Consider the following 17,305-nt stretch of genomic DNA (forward strand, 5'->3'; position numbering starts at 1 on the left):
CTTTGCCTTGGTTTGCTGGGATATATGTATTTATTTCACACAGGCCTAATGTCTTTTTTAAATTTGTAGAAATAAGGAAGCCTGATTTCCCTCAGCTGTTTCAAAGTGGCATCCTTTCTTGGCCATGAAGTCTTAGGCATAAAAAAAATCATAAAATGATAGTTTTTTTGTTCTTGGGGAGTAAGGATGGTGGTTAGCAGAACTGCCATCCTGGACTTTCAGGGGGCAGATTATTTTTCTGTTTAAGAGATCAATTCACAGAGTCCCTTGGGAAGCAGTCCCAAAGGGCAAAGGAGTTGAGGAAGGCTGGTTATTTTTCAAGGAGGAAATCTTAAAGGTGCAGGAGCAGGCTATCTCCATGTGCCAAAAAATGATCTGGCTGGAACTCAGGGTAAAAAGGGTTCATGACCTTTGAAGTCCGGGCAGGCAGTTCAGGAGGGCTACAGGGGTGTAATGAGGTTAGCAGGGTGAAAATTAGACTTGAAATGCAAAAAGCTAGAAAAATATTAGGTATAGAAAAAGCCTAACTGAAACTTAATTTGGCTACTACAGTAAAGAGCAATAAAAGATGTTTCTGTAAGTATGAAAGGAGAGGTAAGGAGAACCTCCTTCACTGGATGCATGAGAAACATAGTGACAGAAGAGGAAAAGGCTGAGGTCCTTAACATATTTTTTTGCCTCAGTTTTTAACAGTAAGTCCAGTTGTTTTGTGGGTATCCAAACCCCTGAGCTGAAAGACAGGGATGRGGAAATGGTCAGCGATGTGCTACACCACTTAGGCAGACACAAGYCTATGCAGTCAGACGGGATCCAGGAAAGGACACTACAGGAGAGGACAGAAGTGYTTCCTGAGCCACTTTCAATCATTTACCAGCAGTGACAGATAACCCAGAAGGTCCTGGATGTCTGGAATTTAGCAAATGGGACACCCAACTACAAGAGGGGCTGGAAGGAGGATGGGGATTTGCAGGAAAAGAAGAAGATTCCTGTTCAGCCAAGTCATCCTTCTGCCCTGCTTGCCATTGCCTACACCTGTTAGGAGATGGCTCTTCAAAGAGGAACAGCACTCATGGGGCTCAGAACCTTCAAACCCAGGTTCCCAAGGGACTTTCCAGACTTGCTCCTTCAGCAGAGTCTGCTCACCCCACGTGCATGGTCAAGGTTTTGGCAATTGCATGAACATTTGACAGAGGTGTTCCACAGGTGAAGGGAATGATGGCTGTCTGTATGAATGCCAGATAAAGGGGGAAGGGGATAAAGTGTTGGGAAGCGGGAGGCTTGTCATGATGTAAATGAGTGGATATTGTTCTCATTTGGGCTGGGATACAGTTAATTTCTTGTCAGCAGCTGGTCCGATGCCATGTTTTGTATTCAGGATGACAGTGATGTTGGTAACACAYTGATATTCTGGTTGGTTCTAAGTGTCACCTTAATCCAAATGCAAGGACTTTTCTGTGCCTCATGCTCTGCTGCGAGGAGGTACAAAAAATCACAAACCCAAAAAACTGGGAGGGAGAACTACAGTTGGGAAAGGTGACCCAAAATGTCCAAAGGGATATCCCACAGGCTGTGATGGCCAGTATATAAAATGGGGGAGTCATCTGGAGGGGGAACTAATCAGCATTCAGGAAAAGCTCCAGCATCAGTCAGCACACAGTTAGCAACTTGTCGTGGTTTGGACTGTGCTAAAAGCCAAAAGCACTGCACCCATGATGCTCTCTCCCTTCCCCTCACCAAAGAGGAAGAAGGGAGAGCAAAAGCCCAATTAACACTAAAATTTATGGCTTTCAGATAACATAACATAATTGAGAGAAAGATATGTATGTGCTCCAGAGAATGGTCAGACAGGCGGAATAACTTAAGTTGCAAAATAGATTTATTACTACAAACTACTAAGAATACTACGGCACCGAGGAGGGGAACAAAGATAGGGACAAATTTACAAGGAGAAGAAAAATAAAAACGGACATTTTAAGACACCTGTTATCCTTTCCGGGACCCGTCTCTTTCCCAGGTCCTCCCTCTCCATCCCCCCATGWYTTCCCRCACACACAGGGGACAGGAATGAAAGTCTAACAYAGATCAAACCACTCATTATGGTTGTCGTCCAGCATCATAGGAGCAGCGTTCTTACAGCTCCAAGCTGTGGAAGGTCTTTTCCCAAGAAACAGTCAGTGTATAACTACTGGTGGCAAGGGAGTATTTTCTTTACGTCGTGGGAGAAAGGAGAGAATGTCCTTCAAGGCCAAACTGCGTTGTTTCAGCAGCGTAAGACCACTATCACAAATCTCCTGGCAGAACACAGCTTCTTCTAAGCATCCACTTACTTCAGACGTAGGGCGGGGGCATCTCTCCCTCCCCACAGAAYACAATTTCTTCTTAGCATCAACTCGCTTCAAACRTCGTGGGGGGGCCAAGCCTCTTCCCCCTTTTTGGCTCCTGATAAGTTCAGTTGAGTCCTCAAAGGCCAGGTTTTTTTCCTCAGAGCAAGGTCACTCTCTTTTCTATACAGGTCTCCCATTGATGAAATAGTCCTTTCGAGAACAACTTATTTTCTCCATGCTCGAGAACCACAGCAAAAAGCACAGCAAGCCAATCCCATCTTCTCCTTACTGTGATCTTTGGGTCTCCATTTTTCTTCTTACATCTCCTCACCCTCCTGCTCTGTTTTTCCCTAGTGCATGATATTAAAACTACATACTAACAACCTAAAACTACATGATGGCTGCCCCTATCTTGTTTTGAATTCTTCTTAAGTACAGGACAATACGTCATCACAGAGGTGTAACCAACCTGTGCAATTGGCCCAGGCCTGATGCGCAGCCTGTCCGTCAACCTCAGAGCCATGATGGATTGGCTCTAAAACACAGGGGGCAGGGCTCCTTTTGCTGGAGAAGAAGGAGAAAGTTTCTAGAACTTCCTCACAGGAGCCATTTTTTGTGGTTTCTTGATCCCATCCCCCCACCACCAAAAATCAGACCAAGTAAAACCATGACACAACTGAACTATAAATCACTTCTTTTTATTTTTTCTTCACTCTTCATTCTTATAAATTCTTCTAGTTTACTTTCCTTCAATTGTTACACCATTCTTATCTAAACCTATGGCTTTGTAGACTGGATTTCACCCTCAGCTTCAACTTCAATGGGATAGCAAAGGGCCTTGGGAACATGGGGATGGGAATGGGGAGTGTGGGGAYGGGGATGGGGGTGTCGGGTACAGGAGGGACTGGTTCTGGGGTGCTCAGCTGCCAGCTGGGCAGCACCACCTGTCTCCTTTTCCTGAGCCCCCAGCAGAGTGCCACAAGCAGCACCATGATTCCAGCAACAGCCCAGAGCTGCCACTGCAGCAAAGCAGCCCAGAGCACAGCTTCCTGTGATCCACTGCTCTGCTCCACAGCCTTGGGCTCCAGATCCTCCAGCATCTGATCCATCTGCTGGCTGAGGAACTCAGACCGCTGGTCCATGCGCTGCCGCGTGTCCTCATCCAGGTCGTCATTGACCACCTTGGCRTTCTGCAGGATGGTTTTCAGCAGCGTGGCCAGGAACATGAGGACAGCCATAGCCTTCAGAAGGGGAGAGAGAAGGGCTTGGCGGTGCTGCCTTTGTGCTCCATCTCTCACCCAGGGCAGTCTCTGGCTGTGTGTGCACCYGCCCTGWCCCACGCTGGACYGGGGCAGCGCTGCCTGCCGCTGCCATTTATACCTGCACCTCAATGTGATGTCCTTTGTGATGTCACAGGCACCAGAGACACCCCAGACAGGCCAGCCCTGCTGTACTGGGGCAGTTTTGCCTGCTGCTGACACTTTTACCTGCCCCTCATTGTGACATTCCTTGTGATGTCACAGGCATATGACACATCACAGCCAGGCCCTGCCCATTGTTCCCACCTCAGCTCAGCCCCYCAGAATGGCCCCCATCACCCACAGCCCTGACACCCACCAAAGGCAAACCCACCGCTCTGGAATGGCTCCAGACACTCCCTTCACAAGCAAAACTTCTCCGAAACTTCAGCAAACCCAAAACTGGATGATGTGATTCCTGGATGCTTTGCTCCTTGAGATCCCCTCAAGTGGTGAGATGGGATCGGTTCCCTCGGTGCTGATCTCGGTGCCTGTGGGGGTGCTCTTGGGGCCATTGTGACACCCCTGTGTGTGTGGGGAGCAGAAGGAGTCGGGGTTCTCGTGGATGAAAGGCTGCACAGGAGCCAACAGTGTGCACTCCCAGCCCAGAAAGCCAGGCAGATCCTGTGCTGCTCCCAAAGAAACGTGCTCAGCAGGGGCAGGGAGATGATCCTGCCCTCAGGAGGCCCCAGCTGGAGCTCTGTGTCCTGGCCTGGGCTCCTCAGCACACAAACGGTGTGGAGCTGTTGGAGAGGGGCCAGAGGAGACCATGGAGATGGTCAGAGGACTGGAACACTGTCCTGGGAGCACTAATATGAGCTGGCTGGTGCATATGGTGGGGCTGGTCCCCATGAAATGGGGCCTACATGGTGGAGCTGCTTTTAATGAAATGGTAAAATCTCATGATATGACCAAATAGCTGTCCCAGACAATTGGAATTACAGAGTTATAGCAATTAAGGAAGATCATTCAAAATTTCCCATTCCCCTCTTCAAATACCACCCTGAATGTTAATRCAAATATGTCTATTTTTCCCTTGTGAGAGGTACCTGTGCAGGGAGCTCCAAGGGGAGTAGGATTTGTGAATGTACCTCTTGCTAGGACAGAGGTAAGAGAATTTCAGAGGGAGATGAGTAACATACTAGAGGACCCCTTGGGGCTAGCAAAGCAATTAGTTCAATTTTTAGGCCCAAATATCTACACTTAGAAAAAAATACAATCTATTTTTGGGAACTTTATTTACTTCAGAGAAGAGACAAATGATACCAATTGCAGGGATTAGAATTTGAGAAAGAGAAAATCCGCCTGATGTTAAAGGGGGAACACTGAGTGAACAGAAATTTCCAGTGTYGAGACCTAATTGGGATCAGAATACAACTGAGGGAAGAAATAATGTGCTGGACTATAGAAGGCTGGTGATTAGGGGAATAAAAGAGGCAGCACCAAAGKGGCATAATTTTTAAAAGGCATTTRAGAATAAAGAGCAACAGGATGAGCYACCCATCACCTGGACACAAAGGCTCAGAAAGAATATGCAGCAGTGCTCAGGAAGAGATCTTGAAAGTAGAGAACTATCGATGCGAGTAGAGAACTATTGAAAGTAAGTTTTGTYATTAAAGCATGGCCAGATATAAAGAAGAAATTGGAGAAAATAGAGGACTGGAGTGATAAGGAATTGAGTGAATTGAGTCGCCTGGCCTAAAGCATTTCCCAAGAGCCATATGTGACACAGAGAGACTGTGTCAAGTATGGCTCTTGAGCCATAYGAAGCATTTGCTGAAACACACCATTTATTGCCATCTTTGCACGCAGTAAAGCTCACAGGAGGAATGGACTCTCTCAAAAAGGGAATTTGCAGGAGTGGCTGGAGGGCAGCAACATTAAACGCCACTTGGCAGTGAGCACAGCAGTGAAGGGTGACCAATTATTTCTATTTCCCCAGTGCAGGAGCACAGAGTGGTGGGGGAGCCATAGGCAGGGAATCAGAGAAACCAGAGCCCATCGCCTCAGGTCTTCTGCCAAACACTCCCTGACTCTGTGGCCGCTGAGCAGCCCCATTCCCCGCCAAGGTGATGCACGGACACTCAGAGATGTGGTGTTTGTTCAAACACACCATTTATTGTGAACTTTTGTTGATGTAAAGCTCACAGGAGGTCAAAGTGCGGATACCGGAACCATTTTCCTAGAAAAAACAGGAAAATAGTTCCAATATCCATTGGATATTCGATTACATGCTTCTACAGTTTTACGATTCTAAGATTCTATGGTCCTACAGTCATCTATTTCTGGATCCAAAGTAGAGGTGATGTTCCCGCTGATTTAACTCRTGCATTGCCCTAGTCTGGGCGGCTGGATCCTGTGCCAGGTGCTGGAAGAGGTTTAGGGGCTGTGCCCCTTGGAAGGCTGGGGGCAAGCAGATCTCCTCGGGCATGTCCTCRTTGCCAAAGAAGAAGTGCTCGAGGCGTTTCTCCTCCAGGCAGCAGCGCAGGTAGCACATGACATCGTCCACCCGCAGCATGAGATACCTTTGCTGCCATTCTGACGGAGGGATCAAGGTCAGCAGGTGCATGACCGTGGTCTTCAAGGCATAGATGGAGCAGCCTGAGCCCTCCAGAAGGCGAGCACAGAGCCGCAGGCACTTGAGGTGGCAGCTGGGGTGTGGAGCCTGCCTGGCGACGTGCCTGAAGAACTTTGCCTCTGCCACAGCACAGCTCTCCAGCCATGTCGTGCACGGGGGCAGCTGGGCCTCTGCAGGCTGGCTGCTCACAAAGATATCCGAGTTACCTTCCTGCACACCGAATATCATATCCACAAAGAAGCTTCTCCCAGAAGTTTCCCCCAGCTTCAGCTTGCAGGAGCGGCGGGAGGGCAGCACCTTCATGCTGTAGTGAAGCGACTGAGGCACCGCCGGCCAGGCTGCGATCACAAACGTGCGGAACCAGACGGCAATTTTCTCCACGTCTAGGTAAGGGCCAGTGCAGAGRGTGTGTAGAAGGCTGGCCTCCTGCTCTGTCTTCAGCTCATCCTCACRGTGGTGGAGGAAGCASAGCATGTTCTGGTCAGGCTCTTCCCCRGTGCAGGTGCACACCAGCTCCACGCGGACGCGCATGCCCGTCTGCGGCGCCTCCCCCGTGGTGTCGGGTTCCAGGCAGAACGCGTGCCCACGGGGTGCTTTCATGGGCACAAACATGGAGTAGACAACATCCTCCTCCTTTTGGTGATTCCAACCTTCCCAGGCACTGCCCACCCCGATGACCGGCTCCAGCACCGGGAAGAAGTTGTTTGAAAAGAGTCTTTGGGAGGCACGGAGAAGGTTGCACAGCAGCTCCTTYACCACCCGTCTCCTGGAGGCCAGCTTTGGCACTGACAGCTGGAAGCGCCTTGAAAATATCCAGACCATATTCCTGTCAGGAGGATATTCTTCCTCGCTTTCTTCGCTCTCTGAGTCCCTGTGGTTGTCCGCCCTATGGGTCCTGTGCCTGAGCCACCAGCAGAGYTCCACGAGCAGCATCAGGCTTCCAACAACGGCCCAGAACAGCCATTCGTGAAAGGGAGTCCAGGGTACAACTCCCCAGAGCTTGACACTCTGCTCCACGGGCCTGGGTGCCAACWCCTGCAGCGTCTGATTCCTCTGCTGGTTCAGGTCCTGATCCAGGTACAGCTCGATGCAATAGCGGATGCCTTCCACGAGCAGGATGAGCAACAGCAACACCATTGCAACCTGAAAGAGAAGGCAGAGGAGTGGAGTGGGGCTGAGAAGGGAGGGAGGGAAGAAAAGGAAAAGGAGGGGAGCTGGTGGTGAGGGAAGCAGGGATGGGAGATGGAGGGCAGGGAGGAAAGGGGGCAGCTGGCAGGCAGCAAGGCCAGCGCCCTGTCCCAGTGGTGGCACTGTGCCCTTTGCAAGGGGCACCTGCGAGGGGCTGGGCCCTGGGGGCAGGGTGGGAAGCACTCTCTGTGTCTGTGTTTGTGCTCCTGCCCTTGTCCAGCACAGTGGCTGACCTGTGAGTGCCCTCGAGGCTCGTTCAGGCTGGACCGGGGCAGCGCTGCCTGCTGCCATCATTTATGCCTGTCCCYCATTGCAATGTCCCTTGTGATGTCACAGGCACATGAGACATCACAGCCAGGCCTTGTCCATTGTTCACACCTCAGCTCAGCCCCTCAGGATGGCCCCATCACCCACAGCCCTGACACCCACCAAAGGCAGACCCACTGCTCTGGAATGGCTCCAGACACTCCCTTCACAAAGCAGGACAAAATTACCCCAAAACTTCAGCAAACCCAAAACTGGATGATGTGATTCCCAGATGCTTTGCTCCTTGAGATCCCCTCAGCTGGTGAGATGGGATTGGTTCCCTCGGCGCTGATCTCAGTGCTTGTGGGGGTGCTCTTGGGGCCATTGTGACACCCCCATGTGTGTGGGGAGCAGAAGGACTCGGGGTTCTCGTGGATGAAAGGCTGCACAGGAGCCAACAGTGTGCACTCCCAGCCCAGAAAGCCAGGCAGATCCTGGGCTGCTCCCAAAGAAACATGGTCAGCAGGGGCAGAGAGATGATCCTGCCCTCAGGAGGCCCCAGCTGGAGCTCTGTGTCCTGGCCTGGGCTCCTCAGCACACAAAGGGTGTGGAGCTGTTGGAGAGGGGCCAGAGGAGACCATGGAGATGGTCAGAGGGCTGGAGCACTGTCCTGGGAACACAGGCTGAGAGAGCAGGGGGTGCTCATCCCAGAGAAGAGAACGCTCCAGGGAAACCTCATTGCAGTCTTCCAGTACTTGAAAGGGAGCTTATAAAAAAACGAGGAGAGGCTTTTTACACGGTCAGATAGTGATAGGACAAGGGTGAACAGTTTTGTACTGAAAGAGGAGAGATTTAGATTGCCTGTTAGGAAGAAGCTTTTTACTGTGAGGGTGCTGGGGCCCTGGCAGAGGCTGCCCAGAGAAGCTGTGGATCCCCCATCCCTGGGAGTGTTCAAGGCTGGATGGGGCTCTGAGAAGCCTGGTCTGGTGAAAGGTGTCCCTGCCCATGGCTGGGGGGGGTGGAGCTCTAGATGAACTTTATGGTCCCTTTCCACCCCAACCACTCCAGGATTCTGTGACCTGGGATGGTGTCTTTGGATGTGGGCATGAAGCCCTGAACAGGAGGTGAGCCTGTTGCTGTGGGGATCAGTGTCCCTGGGGCCTGGCACAGGGATGCCAAAAGCTGCCTGTGTACAGCACATGTGTGGCAGAGCTGGGGAAGGCTCTGGAAAGCGACTCTGAGGGAGCTGGTGGGGTGTAGCTTGGAGAAAAGGAGGCTCTGGGGGAATCTCATTGCTCTTGACAACTCCCTGAACAGTGGTAGTCCGGTGAGAGTCAGCTCTTCTCCCAGGTAACAAGTGACAGGTCTCAGAATTCACAGGGAGGTGGTTTAGATGCGATATTTGGGGAAGGTTTCTTCCTGGAAAGCATTGTCAAGCATAGGGAGAGGCTTCCTGGGGAAGTGGTGGAGTCACTATCCCTGAAAATGTTTAAGAAGCACTTCAAGTGCCTGGATACAGCGCTTGAGGACATGGGCCAGTGGTGACCAAGGTGGTGGAGGCTGGGTTGGTGGTCAGGCTTGGTGATCTTAAAGATCTTTTCCAACCTTAACAACTCCATGATTTAGGTACCGTTCTTGTCACAAAAACCATCGCTGCATATTAAAATACATCTCACACCTACATAGTGTATGTGATAACCCAATCTCTGACTGCTAGGCATACTTACAGCATTTGCAGGGAAGTTTCTTTTGCCCTTTGCATCTTCTTGCATCAAGTAGGCACTTGAACAATCTGACTTTTTGCCACAACATCTCGTGTCCTCTCTGAATGGGACACTATTCCATTTCCAGGGCCCTCTGCAGACCATTGCTAAAACAATTACACAGATTTTTTTTTTCCCTACTGAAGAGGTCTCAAACTATATTCCAGCTGGGAATATGTTATTAATCATCTCATGAGATAAAAGACTGCTTCCCATACGCCTTCATATGCCTTCTGATGMGTGCCTCATTTACAGGTGTCTTTGCCTTGGATGCCTGTGTCTTCTGTCAGAGAAGAGAAAGGTGGGCCTGATGTTCTCCCTGCAAATTTGTGGATRTAGCTAGCCAACACTGAAGACAACAAAACTGTTCCATGCTTTGAGATCCCTCACCAGATCTTGCTTCCTGTGAAACAAAGGAAATATGCAGCGTTTTCTATYAAAATGAACGACTAATAACTGAATAATGAATATCGGTGTTTAAAATCCCCAGTATCACAGCCCCATCTAATGGACTGGCTGAAAGATATTCAAAGGACCTACAAAAAGTCTATCTGTTCTTCAGCAAAATACATGTTAYCATGATAAACAGGACCCCGTGGCATATTAAACCCTTAATTATGGCACAGGAGGCATTTTCTCTGAAAATTAAAAAGGTTGCAAAATGGCTGCAGCCTCTGGGAGGCAATTCTTAGAAGCAAAATGTAACTCAGCGTTAGTGACTCCTTTATCTACTTCCTTCAGTATTCTCTTGGCACAGATTAATGTGGAGAGGGGAGTCTCCATATTTCTTAGTCATGTTATCATTGTGCCAATGACTCTGGAATGCCATAATCCTACAGAGCAGCACAAGCCCAAGGGAAAACACAAGGAAATCACTGAGAGAAGAGAGATATCRGTTAATCCAGGCTTCATTTGCTATTGTATATTTGAGACCTTTCTTTTTTTTTAAATTTATGAAAAAATGGCAGATGATGTGTGATTTCCAGAGAAGTGGCTTGGCCTGCACAGTGTCAATCTAGGGGAAAACCTGCCAACTAAGGCTGGTTACCAGGCTTTTATGTCTCATAACCAAAACCCAGTGGATCAAATCTCACTAAATAGGTACYAGGAGCAGGATGCTGAAAATAGTGGTGTCATGAGTTTTATATCCTAATCCAGAGCTTCTGAAGGGAAGCAGGAGGAACTTTACAGTTTCAGATGGAGTAACTACTCACAGATGGAGTAACTACTAGCTTCTAAGCATCTGCAAAGGTATTTYAGATGCCAGTAATTTTTGTGGTACCAGGACACCATGAATTTCCAGTGCTTCTTCCTCTGAGCTGCTCTTAGCCTCTCCAGCAGTGACAACTGAGAAAGTAATTCTTCCCAGATGACTCAGAGCTCTGAGCCCACATCACATTCAGGAGTGCTAATTAGGCACATCACTCCTGGAAACAGGAAGAATTAGGCAGCAGAAGCYCTTTACAGGTGTTCTCATCCTGACAGCCCATTCTTTTTTTCCTTTCTGAAGGTTTCTCATCTCTTTGCTCACCTCGTTAAGAAAAAAGCTGAATCAAGGAGATCTCTTAACATTTCCTGTGTTCCTGAGACCAAATGCCCAGACCCAACAAGAACCTTTTACACCAAATTCATAAATCATGGCTCTGTGTTTTACAGGAGTTCATAGTTGGGTATCTGGCTGCAGTATTTATCACACACTGTTACCTTAGGGCCTACTATGGACTTTCACAAGTGGACTTTGCAGGTGCAAGCCCCATAAAGCTTGGTTAAAGAACCACAGAAGCAGGAACATCTTTTCATTTTAATTTAAGAGACTCTCCAATATATGCTTACTTAAGGCAAGTTCATTRTGGGGGAGAGATCACTTCAGATGGAGAAAATGTGATTTTCTGTGCTGACTGTGGGGCTGGAAGGACATGGTACAAGCAATAATCTTCTGGATGCACAGCTATTTCAGCAGCCACAAAAGCTCCCTCATGCTGACCAAGTGCCAAATTCCCTTTTGAATCAGTCTCCTTACTGGACCTGCACACAAGGAAACACTTCAGGGTTATTTTGGGAAATGTTTCTGCTTGGTTTAACRGCTTTGCCAGGAGTCTAACTCTTCTGCTTTGGGTTGATTCAGCCCCAAAAGGCAGTGGGGGCTGAGAGTGCTGCTCYAGGGCTGTATGGTGACAGGGACAGGGTCTGCGGGTACACAAAGCGGTCTRAGCTTTGTGTCACCTACTCCAGAGCACCTCAAAACCACAGCAAAGGCAGATGGATGACACCGTTCCTGTTAGCGACCAGCACTGACTCTGCTAAATTCCACATCCAGAACAACAGTCTCAGCTATCTGCAAGGTCATTAGGGAAGGGGAGGCTGAACCAGTCAGGATTTCTCCACAGTGTGAGCCCCAAAATCTGGCCCCGGTTGCTGCATCCCGGCAGGTGCCCCACTCTGGAGCAGGCATCAGAAAACAGGGGCATCTAGTGGCTGCATCAGAAAGTTCAATGAACACCACCATTCCCTCGAAAAGATGTGAGAGTTTGCCTTTCTCCCCTTTCTGCTTTACAAATAAGAATATTTTATTCCGAAGGAGGAGGGAGGGGCATAAACCCTCGCTAGATTTTGCTCTCTTGGAGCCGCATTTCTGACCCATCTGTGACATTTGAAACAGCGAAACCAGACGAAATAAAGCTGTTGCTGGGTTCTGCTGCAGCTGTTGCCCAGGACAGCCAGACCTATACCCCAGGGACCCAAAATCCCCTGCTGATTCACGGCAGGGGAAATGTTGCCTCTCTCTGCTCGGACCAAGGCAGAGTTTGGCCCTTGGGCACTGTGCCATTGTGCATGACAGCCACACCGGCCTGGGCTCCTCAGTGCCTGGTGACACCCAAGGATGGCATTTGCTGGTGATCATCCCCCTGCACCTCTGAGCCAGGCCACTGGAGCTGCACACCTCAGCACAGCGWGTCAGGGACAGGCAGGGAAATAAGGGCTGAGGGGTGCTTTGCTCCTGTGGTGAAGGAATCACTGAAGCAGGAGCGTCTGCTCATCTTAATTTAAGAGACTCAAATATAACCTTACTTAAGCCAAATTCATTTTTGGGAGAGATCACTTCAGGTGGAGCCAAAGTGATTTTCTACACTGACTGTGAGTGCCTGTGAGGCTGGAAGGACRTGGTGCAAACAGGGGAACAAGGGCTGAGGGGTTCTTTGCTCCTGTGGCTCCCRCTGCCCRGCTCTGRGTGATGGCACCAGAGCACAGTGARGCATTGCAGCAGCTCTTCCTTCCCTTCTCTGGGGACGTACCTCTATGTTTTCCTTCTGGATAGGTCCCTTCCAGACCCTTGAAGGTTTTCCTCTGCAGGGAAGAAAAGGGAGATTATCAGGAATGCAGGTGAGGAAGTGCTGTTTATTTTAATAGCAGAGATGCATTGCAGATCCAGCCCTACACAGTGCTTTGAGCCTGCACATGCCTGAAAAAGCAGCCCTTGTACACAGCACTTTTCAACCTATTCACATCCTAGGCATTGCAAATGGGACTATCTGGTAACTAATTGCCCCCTGGCAGTGACAGCTTTCAGTCCCTCTTGCTCTATTAGGTTCCTATCAGCATTGCTGGTTTAGTGTGATCTGAATTTGCCTGATTTCTCCCTAATGTGTGGACAGAGCTGGCACATTGCAAAGGGACTGTCACACAGTTCCAAGTTTTCCTATTCAATGGCTAAACAGGACAGCCCAGTCTCCTGAGCTGTCAGACATCTATCAAATGCAAAATTCATTATTTTATTAAGCAAAAGGAATAAGGGAGAAAGCACAAAGCAAAGAACAGAGTGCTGAATGCTAATAGGGCTATTGCACTTATGCAATTCTCTACAGAAAATAAAGACAAATGATAATACTGGAAAGGCATATTATTATTTTATAGGCTTAGTCCCAAAGTGAGAGGAGGAGAGAGAAAAACATGCACAGCTGTTTTTCCCTTTTCTGGCCACTTTGATGCGCTTACAGGATACATAATTTTGCAAGGTCTGTGCGTGCTCCCTGAGTCACGGCTCAACTCACCGATAAACTCCAAAGCTGGCATTCCCCAGACAACTTGTTTTATGCATAGATGGGCATTCTATGTGCAAATACTATGTATTTTGATGAATTTAGCAGGCTGGCACTCAGCTAAGAAAAGGGAGGTTCTTGAAGGTGGTTACTGCTGTGACTGCAGATCAGGTGAACACAGACAAGGTCTGAGTACACACCAAACCCTGCTGGCAGTGGGTCCATGCAGAGGAGAGAAKGGTCACCAGCTGCTCACAAAGGTAGGAGAATAAATCAGTCATGAAACCATGCTCAGCTGTGCTGGTTGCAGCAGAGGGTTGGAATTAGTTTAGGTGTGTCATGAGATATCCCCTCCTTTGCCTGCTCTGGAATAAATSGATTTACAGGGTGGAGACATTTGAAAATCCTGGTTATCTGTGGTCTTGATCAGTTTTTTTACACCCAAACTCACACTCACACACAGAGAAAAAATGCACAGGGATATGATGTGCCAGGGGAATTAACATTGGTAACAAWTTTGATAGCAAAGCTTTTGGCTAAATGGCTATTAAATGGAAGGAGCTTGGCCTTGGGATCAATTTCAGCACAGTTACCTGTGAACAAGGACATTTTTATTTGTATCCGTCTTCCAGTGTGGAAAATAATTGCTATGATGCCCATCTCTTGGTGCACATCAGAGGAAGCTGTGTGGGCACAGACCATCCCACAGAGAAGCAGCTTCCCAGATGKCATTTCCTTTCCCAGCAGCTCCAGCCAGCTGCATGAATCTGGTCATCTCTTAATGYCTTTAATTCAAAAAACTGAGAACCCAGCACACAAATGTGAAGGACGAGGAGCTGGGGGTTTCTGCACACTCATTGTGAGAGAAGGAGTTGGAGAAGGTCAGTGCAAGTCCAGCAAGGGCCTTTCTCTTCTGGAATTGGTGGCGTGGCAATGTTCCCTTTTCAAGCAGCCTTGACACCTCGAGAGATGACACCACGGATTTGCTGCTGAGTGAGCAGATGCATCTTGGCTGGAGAAGGCTCAGGGTGATTGGGTTTGTCTCCTTCASTTGCTCTGAACTCACCTTCACCTCTGCAGTTGTTGACCCAATGTAATGCTTGATTTCCTTATGATTAAAATAATTTAAGTAGCATTCTGTTGATGGGAATTGGTCATACCAGGTAGTGATTGCTTCTTGCTCCCTCTTTTTCCTGTTTATCAATGAGCTGTATTGTGACTCTATTCAATATGTGAGCATCCTCTGCATAGCTTTAACACTGAAAAAAATTTTAATATTCCAGAAATGGCAGTATTTACTAAAATGAGCTTAAACCCCCCTCAAATCCACTAGAAGACTGTCCTGGAGAGCAGCTCCACGTCTCCAGGACAGCTGCTCTCCCSAGCCAGCTCTAGAGCTCAGACAAGAGCTTGACAGCGGAGCAGTGGCAGAGAGCTACCACAGATCACTCACAATAATTAACGCTGAAACCACACTTTTCTCCTGGCAGTCGTACACCAACACAGTCACCACAGCTCAGGTGACAACTCAGCCATGTGTTAAGCTGCAGGAACCCACACATGTGTCTGAGCTGCAGAGATGTGCTAATATTTGAAACATTTTGATATATTTCTTATCTTCCAGCTGAACAAAAARGTCTTTTTCACCTACTTTTAATTTCTTTTCCGTGCTGCTGCAAGCAGTCAGCATCTGCCACAGTGATGAACAATCTTGCTGAGCCCATATAAAAGCCAACAGTTCTTGGCAATCCAGTTCAGCGGTGGCTGSTCTGCTTCCTGCAGCAGGAGCTGCGGGCACTCTGCTCAGGTTCCTCATTGATCATTGCAGGTACTGGGGAAAAACATCTCTTCCCACTGGGTGGGGTCAGGAGCTCTGTGTGCTTCATTGGTGGTGAGACTGAGCCTGGGGCAGGGAAGCTTTTGCTCTGCTAAAGTCTCTTCCATCTGTTTYACTTTTCCAGCTCTTTGATAACCCACCCAAGGCTACGATCTTTCAAGGCCATTGCCCACTGTTCTCCTGGGAAGCTGATCCTGGTCTGTCAGCGTGACAGGAGAGGCAATGGCTGTCTGAGGACCTKTACGAAACCACAGCCTGCAGAGAGGAAAGATCTTGTCAGTCTTAGAAAAAAGATCGAATCCCCACRTAACAGGGACGAAAAGAGGGCGGCCCCCTGCTAATGAGAAACTCACAGATCTGTGTGTCCCAGCAGACAGTTTCAAAGCTGGTTGCTTGATTTCTAAAATCTGATGCAATTGTGACAGAGGAAAGGCTTCTGGCTTTCAGCAAAGAAAGGATTTTTACAGGCACAAACGATTAACACACACTTATCTCTGTCAGTTACTGAGAGAAAGTGAGGTCCAGGGGTTTGGATGTGTGCCTGGGATGCTGGAGCTTTGCAGATTTTTAATGGCTGAAGTGATCTTTCTAATTACCCCGTCTAACTTTCCACATGGCAAAGCGTGAAGGAGCCCTCTCAGACCCTTTTCATCAAGGCTGTTTGGTTACACTGATGGCTTGTCTTCCMGAGGGAGATCTTTGCTGAAATGATTGGGATGTGGAGCTGTTGCTGGGTCTCTARCCCTGGCAGAGGCTGAGGGCAGTTTACTGACCCTCCATCCAGGTCTGAGCTGTGGGATTTGTGCTGAGGATGGTTCCATGTGATAAAACACTGGTGCCCCATTCTCCCCTGCATTAAGTGAGGTCTTATTKGGGCTGCACCTCACGGACCCCAAGCCACAGCACTGGGGAGCTGCAGTCCCCTGCAGAGGAAGGCAGGATCCTGCTGAGGAGAAAGGGATGGATCTCATGGCTCAGAGCCTTCAAACGGGCTCCTTTCCAGGAGCCACATCCCATCCCCTTTCTGACACAGCAAATGTGTCTCGAGGGTGACTTGCTAAACCTGCTCTCCCAGCTCCTATGCAATGACTGTCAAAGCTTTGCTTTAAAAACAACAAACCTTTGCTCAGTTATGAGGTCCAAAGCTACTTGTACAGGTCGTGTGAGTGATACAGGGCCCACAGGCCAGAGAGAGATGATGGACAAGAGCAGGTAAAAGCCCTTTTGACCATAATCTCTCAGATTTAGCTACACTGGTAGAATGGTTCACAACACTGGCCGAAAAGTCTTCTCCAGTTTTCATGGTTTGACCCTGGCCAAACACCAGGGACCTGCAACAGCATCTCACTCGCTCTTCCCTGCCACAGCTTGGCAAAGGAGAGAAAAAAAAAAATTAATGAAGGGTTCATGAGTTGAGATAAGGACTGGGAGAAAACACTCCAAGGGCAAAACAGGCTCAACTGAGAAGTCCAAAGTGAATTTATTACTAACAAAGTCAGGGGAGGATAATGAGAAGTTAAATAAGCCCTCAGAAACACCTTTTTTTTAACCCTAACCCTTCTCTTTTTCACACCGACAGGACGAGGAGACAGGGATGGGGTTTTGGTCGGTTCATCACCAAGATCTTCTTCCACTGCTCAGAGAGAGGAGTCCTTGCCCTGCTGTGCTGTGGGTCCCTCCCACGGGAGACAGTTCTCTGGCAACTTCTCCAGCATGAGTCCATCTCATGAGCAGCAGTCATCCCAAAACTGCCACAACAGGAGTGGCAGACAGTCCTCCCAAAACCTCTGTGGCATGGGTCACTCATAGACAGGATGCATTCCTCCAAGGACAGGCTGATCCCTGGAAGCAGGGTCCCCTCTCTCCACTGGGTCTYCCCAGTGAGGAAAATTGAATCCCACATTTAATCAGCCTGGGCATATTAACTACAAATTCCTGCAAYGCTTGAAACACTTAGGTTTTATATATGTACCCGTAACTGCTGATTGCTAATTTTTTTACTTGGAAATTTATCAAGAGGATTGAATAATTGTT

General features: G+C 48.7%; 1 protein-coding gene across 1 annotated transcript in view; it reads right to left on the reverse strand.

Annotated features, from left to right (window-relative positions):
- Positions 1-5,897: 5,897 nt before the first annotated feature.
- The window catches only part of LOC130579643 (inositol 1,4,5-trisphosphate receptor-interacting protein-like 1), a 41,528-nt gene continuing 30,120 nt past the window's right edge, over positions 5,898-17,305 (reverse strand). Inside the window, exon 3 of the mRNA XM_057376596.1 lies at positions 5,898-7,343. Coding sequence (XP_057232579.1) covers positions 5,898-7,343 — 1,446 coding nt within the window. The remainder of the gene's footprint in view (positions 7,344-17,305) is intronic.

Source organism: Malurus melanocephalus, unplaced genomic scaffold (genome assembly GCF_030028575.1).
Source record: "Malurus melanocephalus ecotype Western Australia unplaced genomic scaffold, MMel_1.1 scaffold_283, whole genome shotgun sequence".
Taxonomy (NCBI): Eukaryota; Metazoa; Chordata; class Aves; order Passeriformes; family Maluridae; genus Malurus; species Malurus melanocephalus.